The 10,147-nt window shown below is 35.4% G+C and overlaps 1 protein-coding gene across 1 annotated transcript; it reads right to left on the bottom strand.

The window, feature by feature from the left end:
* Positions 1 to 1,426: 1,426 nt before the first annotated feature.
* Positions 1,427 to 4,060, bottom strand: LOC133183467 (mitochondrial chaperone BCS1-like). The gene is made up of 4 exons (XM_061318427.1): positions 3,200 to 4,060; positions 2,328 to 2,483; positions 1,875 to 1,992; positions 1,427 to 1,753 (listed from the first exon to the last, which is right to left on the bottom strand). Exons 1-4 carry the CDS (start codon positions 3,930 to 3,932, stop codon positions 1,498 to 1,500), a joined length of 1,263 nt encoding a protein of 420 aa, XP_061174411.1. The 5' UTR covers positions 3,933 to 4,060; the 3' UTR covers positions 1,427 to 1,497.
* Positions 4,061 to 10,147: the final 6,087 nt, after the last annotated feature.

Here is a 10,147-nt window from a genome sequence, read left to right as displayed (position 1 = left end):
TCTTTGCATGCTGGATCTGACCTATGCTTTCTAAATCAGTGACAAGGTGTAAGTCTTTTGAGCAGGTCCATTCCCAAGTAACTTTAAGGCTTACTGAACCAAACTTGTATGGATGATGTATCAAGAGATGCACACTAACAGACTTGCTTTGTATGCTTGATCTGACCTGCATTTTCTGGTTGAATGACCAGTTTAAAGTTTTAGAATGAGTCTTAATTCCAATTCTACTATGGTTATCGCAAAGAGATGCTGTAGCTATTATTCTCCAATAAGTCACATTTGTCAGGTTTCCTCTAATTTTGATTGTGTTTACTAGGAAAAGGATTGAGGTATCTTTTGATTGTGATGTAAAGTGGTGGGAAAAAATTTACTTTTGGTTCGGATTATATGGCAATTTTTCTAATGCTTGAGATACAAATGAATGAGGAGTAGTATTCGATTGCGACGTCAAAAGACACTTTTGACGATGTCCAAATCTAGCTTTTGCATTTCTCTATACAGAAGCTTAAATAATCACCGTAGAAGAATAGAAATAATTCCCCCGTCGGAGGAATCGTTGGAAAATATATCCCTCAGTCTCAAGTTTTTTTTGGCAAATAAAAACCCCACCCTTCGGGCTCAGTTTTTATTTGCCAACAAAATCCTTGACTATAGGGGTTTATTTCCCAAAAATTCCTCTGACCCGGGCATTATTTCTTAAGTAACGTCAAGCCCTGCCTGGATTAAAATTGCATAAATATCATATCCAAGGATACACACTAATATTGGATTATTAGGTCTGCATAGGACTTTGACTTGCTTGAGGTGAGCTCTGTAATCTTTGATTACCTATGTTTATCATTTTCTGTGTTATAAAGAATAATAATTCAATGTATGAAAGATCATGTTATGTATTCTTTCCTAATTTATACAATGTGTAAATACAAAGACTTAATTCTTAAAAAACTAGTTACGTCCCTTGTATTTTATCCAAAACTTGGCAGGTTATTTCAAAAGAAAAATGTTGGTTCTTCACCATGCCTTATTTAATGTATATGCTTTATCATTCCAATGCTTATCTTTGATGTTTGTATTTCAATGCGTATTAAATATTAATTAAGATGTGAGAATTTTCCTAGAAAAGCTGTTTCAACAAATTCGGAGGTACTGTATACGTAAGAAATCATGTATATAAAGGCATGTTAAAACTTTTTAATAAAAATGCTAGTAGAGAGAGTAAGATCAGTCTTTAATTACTTTCAATACTTTTATAATTTTGTCTATTATTAGTGAAACTTATCAAGATGTTCATGATTTTTTGTTTTGTTTTGTAAATCTGGTCAAGTCAGTTTCAGTCTACAGATATGTGTTAAAATATGTTAATTAAGAAAATCACATTTCTACTGTAACTCTGAAGCATATGTTTTAAAAACAAATATATCCAATCTGCTTTCTATATTTTTTTTAAATTTATTGTTTAAAATCAACACATATTAAGTAAATTTCACAAAGTCCCCGTCATGATGACCAGAGGAGTTCTATATTGGACAGGGCTCCTTTCGGGTTGTCCTTGTATTGCAGAAAGAGTCCTTGTACCTGAGCAGCAGACACTGGCTTGTTATGTTGTCTCACAAGAGAACTGAATTTCTTTCCTCCCTCTTCCCCCTCCTCAGGGTAAAATCTTGTGTACATTTTTTCTAATTGATAATCTGTAGCATAATCAATCATTTCCTTCAAGTCTACACGTCCTGGTCGGATGAGAGCAGCATCAAGTCTTCAAACAAAAAAACTCTTAAAGTGTCAGACTTTTTGCTAACATAACATGGAAACATAAAGATACATGTATGTTTGTAATTTTTGGAGGAAAGAATCATTTCATAACCTGTATTTATTACCTTTCAATGTAGTTTGTTGTCATAAATATTATGCGAGCCTCAGCTGAAGCCACACCATCTAGAGCATTCAAAAGTCCACTGAGAGTCAAACGGCCCATTCCCTGGTACATGGTAGGATCTGAAAATTTAAAGAATGCCATCTTATAAAAAATTTTCAACTTTAACATTTGTGTGCACATACATATATGTAATATACCTGAGACAAAAATAACATTATTTATATCTCTGAACATACCCAAGACAGATGTTATGATTAAATTTCAAATCACTGAAATTATCTTATCCACAAGTCTCCATCAGAATCTTTTAGAAATGTGAGCATATCTTTATACATTAACACTACTCTTTTACATATTGAAATTAGTGTGCTATCTAGCGTTTATACTAGGGATTAATTCTGAGTCCCATTTGAGACTTAATTTTTTTCCTCTGACATTTGCAACACTGACATACTTTCTTTTGCCAAGTCCCTGTTGAGGAATGCAGCATCAATATCCTCTAGTAATATGATACTTTGTTCTGGGGCAGTGGTGAGTAAGTGGTTTAGACGATCATCAGACATTCCTCTGTCATTCAGATTCATAAGGCATATACTGTAATCCAACTGTCCTGTTCAGATTGATACATGTATTTTATAATAATATATATTTATTGACTCTGTTTTTGGGCAACATGCAATTTGTCAGACCCAAGAACCAAACTGTTTGCCTGATGCTGTTAGGCCCAAGGCAAACAGTTTGGTTCGAGGGGTCGACAAAAGACATTCTGCCTGAAAACACAGTCAACAGTATACCTTTAATTTTTTTTTCATATACTTGTATCTTGTGCTGGCTTCCCTTTACTTGCACTAAAACTTGGAAATGTTAGACTTTTTAAAGTATAGATTTATATAGGAACCAACTTTTAAAGGTATAACAATAAAACATGTTGAATATGTACATATGCATTTTAAAATATATTCAAGTCATTCTGTTATATAGCTGTTATTTTGCACTTTTAAAAATTCTGATTTATGCATAATGTGTACCTCATTAGGCCCATGAAATAATATGTTTGTTTACAGTTACCCTAATTTTATGCATTAACCCATTTGGTTTTTTTTTTTTCATTGTAAAACCAGGAGAATGCATGTCTGTACATTTTTTCTCAAATATTACCATGCTGTTTTTAGATCTGTCAGGAGGATGGTTAACAAAAAGGATTTTATAATTAGGAAAATAGAGTTTCAAATTCTTTAAAAATGTATTTCAAAATTATGGCTTTAAATAAATAAAAACAAAATCTTATAAAAATTTGAAGCGAGGGCTTTCATCTACTTAGAATACCTGCCAGTGCTGTAATGTAGCTACTTTTCCCACACCCAGGGGGACCATATAAGAGATAACCTCTTCTGTATGGAATACCACGATCAAAATACCACTTGGGATTTTCAATGAATTCTTTAATGTCTGTTAAAAGTTTCTCAGACACTCCTTGATCCAGAATAACCGAGTCTATTGGTCTTTTCCTCCTTGGATATCCAAAGGGAACCCAGTCTGCCCCCATGGGTGTATACATCACTGTCTTGCCCTCTTCACTCACTAGGGCTAGTGTCCTGGCATCCTCCAATATGTCCAAAAATAATGTTTTATTGATCCCCAGAGCCGTTAAAAGAACACTTTCGTATGGTTTACCAGTCTGTAACGACACTGCACCCTTTTCTACAGTCCTCTCTACACGGATCCAGTTGTTTTTATACCAGAAAAGATGGATGCCTGGGCTTGGAATGAGATCAAATTTTGTGTAAATGCGACCAGTTTCTGTTTGTTTGAATGTTGTCTCTACACTGACATGATGTGTACGGGTGCCGTGAGTCGTGATCCAGTTGAGTAACCAGTGGTAACTTTTATCTCTGTTAGGAATTTCCAGTGTAATCATACAGTTTCTTCGAAACCAAACAAATCCAAACTGGGCTCCTTTTCTGAGCAAAGTTGCTGCAAACCCTACTCCAAATAACCCAAACCCGGCACCGAAATAAGGGTTATCCCCCAAGGATGCGACGTAATCGGACAAAGGCATAGTTACAAACCTATTCTTTCATTTTTGTCAATCACTGGAGTTTCCATAGGGAAATTGTCACAAATTACGTTGTACATCTTGCATATTATGCAAGCAGCAACTCTTAACTTTTCACCTTGTCATGAGTACTAACAGGGCGCAGACATATTTGATCGTTAAATAGGAATACCGATCTCGATTGTATTAGTAACTGAGCACATAATATGCCTCTATAACCAGGCAGAGCGCATGCGTGAAATAAATTTCCATCGAGATCGGAAAACAGCAGAGAGGAAATTCGGAATATATAATAGAAACTAGTAATGCGGAATGATACTATAGTCAGATGCAGAAATTTTTGCATAATTCGATCAACTTTTATTTAAAAAAGCAGAAAATTAAATGAATCAACTCTACAGTTAGTTTTTATTTATTTATTTATTTATTTATTTATTTATTTATTTATTTATTTATTTATTTATTTATTTATTTATTTATTTATTTATTTATTTATTTACTTATTTACTTATTAATTAATTTATTTATTTATCATTCTTATAATTAATTAACTAAGTAACTGATTAATTTATTAAAAAAATATATATATTTGTATTTTTTTTTTTAAATTCATTTATAACATTCTTTCCTTCATTTATTAATTATTCCATCCATTAATTAATTATCTATTAATTAATTCATTGATTTATTAATTTGTATGCATGTTTGTTTATTTATTTATTATTCTAATAATTAAGTAATTGATTAATTCATTAAGAAGTTCATTTATTTGTTTGTTTATTTATTTATTATATTCATTCCTTCATTTATTTCGTATTCTATTAATTAATTAATTTATTTATTTATTTATTTATCTATTTATTTATGCATTCATTTATTCGTATTTTTATTTATTTCTTTATTTTTTTTATTTCTTTATTGATTGATTGATTTTTGCATTTATTTATTGATTTATTTATGCATTTATCATATATTTCTTTTATAAATTAATTATTTTTACAGGGTTTGTATACTTATTACCAGGATCTGTTTATGTATTGCCATAGTTTGTATACCATCACCAGGGTCTATAAACCTATCACCAGGGTCTGTATACCTATCACCAGGGTCTGTATACCTATCACCAGGGTCTGTATACTTATCACCAGGGTCTTTGTACCTATCACCAGGGTCTATATACCCATCACCAGGGTCTGTATACCCATCACCAGGGTCTGTATACCCATCACCAGGGTCTATAAACCTATCACCAGGGTCTATATACCCATCACCAGGGTTTGTATACCTATCACCAAGGTCTGTATACCTATCACCCGGGTCTCTTTACTTATCACCAGGGTCTGTATACCTATCACCAGATTCTGTATACCTATCACCAGGGTCCGTATACCCATCACCAGGGTCTGTATACCCATCACCAGGGTCTATAAACCCATCACCAGGATCTGTATACCTATCACCCGGGTCCGTTTTATCTATCACCAGGGTCTATATACCTATCACCAGGGTCTATATACCCATCACCAGGGTCTGTATACCCATCAACAGGGGCTGTATTCCCATCACCAGGGTCTGTATACCTATCACCAGGGTCTGTATTATCTATCACCAGGGTCTGTTTACCCATCACCAGGATCTGTATATCCATCACCAGGGACTGTATTATCTATCACCAGGAACTGTATATCTATCACCAGGGTCTATATACCTATCACCAGGGTCTGTATACCTATCACAAGGGTGTGTATGCCCATCGCCAGAGTTTATATACCCATCACCAGGGTCTGTATTATCTATCACCAGGGTCTGTATACCCATCACCAGGGTCTGTATACCTATCACCAGGGTTTGTTTACCCATCACCAGGGTCTGTATACCTATCACCAGGGTCTGTATTATCTATCACCAGGGTCTATATACCTATCACCAGGGTCTGTATACCTATCACAAGGGTGTGTATGCCCATCACAAGAGTCTATATACCCATCACCAGGGTCTGTATTATCTATCACCAGGGTCTATGTACCTATCACCAGGGTCTATATACCCATCACCAAGGTCTGTATACCCATCACCAGGGTCTGTATACCCATCACCAGGGTCTATAAACCTATCACCAGGGTCTATATACCCATCACCAGGGTTTGTATACCTATCACCAAGGTCTGTATACCTATCACCCGGGTCTCTTTACTTATCACCAGGGTCTGTATTCCTATCACCAGATTCTGTATACCTATCACCAGGGTCCGTATACCCATCACCAGGGTCTGTATACCCATCACCAGGGTCTATAAACCCATCACCAGGGTCTGTATACCTATCACCCGGGTCCGTTTTATCTATCACCAGGGTCTATATACCTATCACCAGGGTCTATATACCCATCACCAGGGTCTGTATACCCATCAACAGGGGCTGTATTCCCATCACCAGGGTCTGTATACCTATCACCAGGGTCTGTATTATCTATCACCAGGGTCTGTATACCTATCACCAGGGTCTGTATTATCTATCACCAGGGTCTGTATACCCATCACCAGGGTCTATATACCTATCCCAAGGGTCTGTATTATCTATCACCAGGGTCTATATACCTATCACCAAGGTCTGTATACCTATCACAAGGGTGTGTATGCCCATCACCAGAGTCTATATACCCATCACCAGGGTCTGTATTATCTATCACCAGGGTCTATATACCTATCACCAGTGTCCTTATACCTATCACCAGGGTCTTTATACCTATCACCAGGGTCTGTATACCCATCACCAGGGTCTGTATACCTATCACCAGGGTCTGTATTATCTATCACCAGGGTCTATATACCTATCACCAGGGTCTGCATACCAATGACCAGAGTCTGTATACCTATATCCAGGGTCTGTATACCCATCACCAGGGTCTGTATACTTATCACCAGGGTCTGTATAACTATCACCAGGGTCTGTATTATCTACCACCAGGGTCTGTATACCCATCACCAGGGTCTGTATACCTATCACCAGGGTCTGTATACCCATCACCAGGGTCTGTATACCTATCACCAGGGTCTGTATTATCTATCACCAGGGTCTATATACCTATCACCAGGGTCTGCATACCAATGACCAGAGTCTGTATACCTATATCCAGGGTCTGTTTACCCATCACCAGGGTCTGTATACTTATCACCAGGGTCTGTATAACTATCACCAGGGTCTGTATTATCTATCACCATGGTCTGTATACCCATCACCAGGGTCTGTATACCTAGCACCAGGGTCTGTATAACTATCACCAGGGTCTGTATACCCATCACCAGGGTCTGTATACCTATCACCAGGGTCTGTATTATCTATCACCAGGGTCTATATACCTATCACCAGGGTCTGCATACCAATGACCAGAGTCTGTATACCTATCTCCAGGGTCTGTATACCCATCAAGGGGTCTGTATACTCATCACCATGGTTTGGGTATCTATGAACAGGGTCTAAATCTGTAAATCTATGTCAAGGGTGTGTATTATCTGTCATTAGGGTCTGTATGTACCCATCACCAGGGTGTGTATACCTATCACCAGAGACTGTAGACCTATTACCAGGGTCCGTATATCTATTACCAGCGTCTGTATTTCTATTACCAAGGAAGGTATTATCTATTAAAAGGGTCTGTATACTTATCACCAGGGTCTATATTATCTATCACTAGGGTCTCTATTATCTATCACTAGAGCTGTACATCTATCACCAGGGTCTGTATACCCATCACCTGTTTGTCTGTCCCATTAAAACGTGCCCATTACTTTTGATTGGTTGGACCTATGGCTTTCATATTTCACATGTGCATTCCTTGTGATAAGGCCTTTGTTTGGATTCTAACATATTTGACTTTTTTGACCTTGATCTTTGAGTTTTTTCCACTTTTTCAAGAATTTACCAAACTTTAACCTTGGCTATAACTTTTCAACAGTTGGTGCAAGGGCTTTCATACTTTATACTATTATGTGTATTCATAGTAGCAAGACCTTTGAACGGATATTAAAAAAATTGATCTTGACCTTTGAGTTTTACCAACTTTTAAAAATTTTAACCTTGAGAAATTAGTATCAGGGCTATTATTTTCCACATATGTATTCCTTGTGACAAATCCTTTCTTTGGGTTCCGACATACTTGAAATTTTGACCTTTATCTTGGAATAAGACATACTTTTGAAAAACTTTAATCTTGGCCATATATTTTGAACAGTTGGTGCTAATTCTTTAATGTTTTACATGTGTATTTCTTATGACAAAGCCTTACCCTGGGTACCTTTAATTTGACCCTTTGACCTTGACCTTGCAGTTTGACCCACATTTAAAAAACTTTAACCTGAGCTAAACCTTTTGAATGGTTAGTGCCTGGAATTTCTTATTTCTCAGATATATTCACTGAGAGTCCTTTCTTTGGGTAACAACATTTTTCAGCTATTAATTAATATTTGAGTTTGAGTTGCATTTGAGAAACTTTAACCATTGTCAAAAGCTGCCATACAGGGACATTAGTGTTTCACAAACACATTTTGTTTTAATTTGAAATACCAAACAAAATTAAATTGAAATATTCGATAATAACCATTATAGTTTTTAGATAATTTTGTTCACTAAAGAAGAGAAAGTCCTTTGCTGTAAAGTGAGGTTTATTTGTACGTTTATTTGTTCACTAATTTGTTTATTTATTTTTGGCCTGAAATGACCATGTTATAGACCGTTCGAGAAATTAATACGATATGTTCTTTGACATCAAACATATCAAACTTTCATGCATACTTAGCTTTGAAGTCTACATTTGGACTTTGCGACTTTGTAAAAATATTTTTTAATGAACGCCTGCACTGAAAATTTAAGTTTAAATTTCAATTTAAATTTAAGGAGGTATAACCTATCGATTACATAATTTTTTATTGGGGGAAGTGGGTTAAAGTCACTATTTATAACAAAGTGTTGTCAGTCTAACTATCATGATAAATAAAGAAGGATGGCTAAATAATTGTCTGGAATGTGTTGCTTGGAATTTATTTCAAGGCCTAAACATGTAGATCAAGGTGTAGGGAAAGGTCGACCAATAATAAAGACCTCACTATAGATTTTCAAGGCACCTAAATACTACAGATTTTATTTATTTCATTTGTATTTACAATTCATCAAATTATAATTTCAGATTAACAATTTGTTATTACAATTTTTTATCTTTTATAAAACAAGTTAACATTTTATGATTGCAAATTATTTGATTTGTTGTATAAATATTTTCCTTCCTACTGAGTTTATGTTAAAGTATGAATTTGAATTCCCCCAATACTGATGTACAAAAATCACCGTTACGGAAAACAAGATTTGTTTGTGAAACACTGATGCCCCCGTATGGCAACTTATAGCAAAGGTTAAACTTTCTCAAACGCAAATCAAATATGTTGGTACCCAAAGTAAGGTCTTGTCCCGAGGAATAAACCTGTGAAATATGAAAGCCCCGGTAGCAACGATTGAATAGATATGGACAAGGTTAATTTTTTTTTCAAAAGTATGTCAAAAATCAAGGTCAAGGTCAAATGGTCAAAATTAATGGTGCCCAAGGAAAGGCCTTCTCCCAAGAAATATACCTGTGAAATATGAAAGCCAAAGCACCGACCTTTCAAAAGTTATGACCAAGGTTAAAGTTTGATAAAATTTTGCAAAACTGGGTCAAACTCCAAGGTCAAGGTCAAATATGGTGGTACCCAGAGAAAGGTCTTGTCACAAGAAATACACATGTAAAATATGAAAGTCATAGCTCCAACCAATCAAAAGTTATGGGCAAGGTTAAAGTTTTTGCGGACAAACAGACAGACGGACGGACAGGGCAAAACTACATACCCCCGAATCTTCGATACGGGGGCATAAAAATGCGAATAAAGCGTTCGATTAATCTATCTTATCCAATAAATTAAAGAATTGAGAACACTTAAACTGGTTGCAAATTGTACATCTAGTAGGAAAATTCTATGAAATATTTTGTTTATAAAACAAGTAGAATCAACAGTTAACACATTAATCACAGATTGTGTTTGCCTGCACATGATTAGAAAAACTGACTTTCTATGAAATTGCCCAAAAATGTACGATACATGGGAGAATTATTTGAAATCGCAAAGATATATTCAGATAAGAAACAAACACACTCCATTTTGTAATTCATATTCGATTACCTTGTGATTTAT

Source organism: Saccostrea echinata, unplaced genomic scaffold, assembly GCF_033153115.1.
Source record: "Saccostrea echinata isolate AGI-Se365-2 ecotype Australia unplaced genomic scaffold, CSIRO_AGI_Sech_v1 ptg000009l, whole genome shotgun sequence".
In the NCBI taxonomy this organism is placed as follows: Eukaryota; Metazoa; Mollusca; class Bivalvia; order Ostreida; family Ostreidae; genus Saccostrea; species Saccostrea echinata.
Note: the sequence above shows the minus strand (reverse complement) of the source record. Positions and strands in the feature narration are given on the sequence as shown.

Coding starts and splice junctions, on each gene's coding strand:
- LOC133183467 (XM_061318427.1), bottom strand. CDS start 3,932: ATGCCTTTGTCCGATTACGTCGCATCCTTGGGGGATAACCCTTATTTC. Junction 2,484..3,199: donor CTACATTACAGCACTGGCAG/GTATTCTAAGTA, acceptor CAATCTGAACAG/GACAGTTGGATTACAGTATA. Junction 1,993..2,327: donor CAGGGACTTGGCAAAAGAAA/GTATGTCAGTGT, acceptor TTAAATTTTCAG/ATCCTACCATGTACCAGGGA.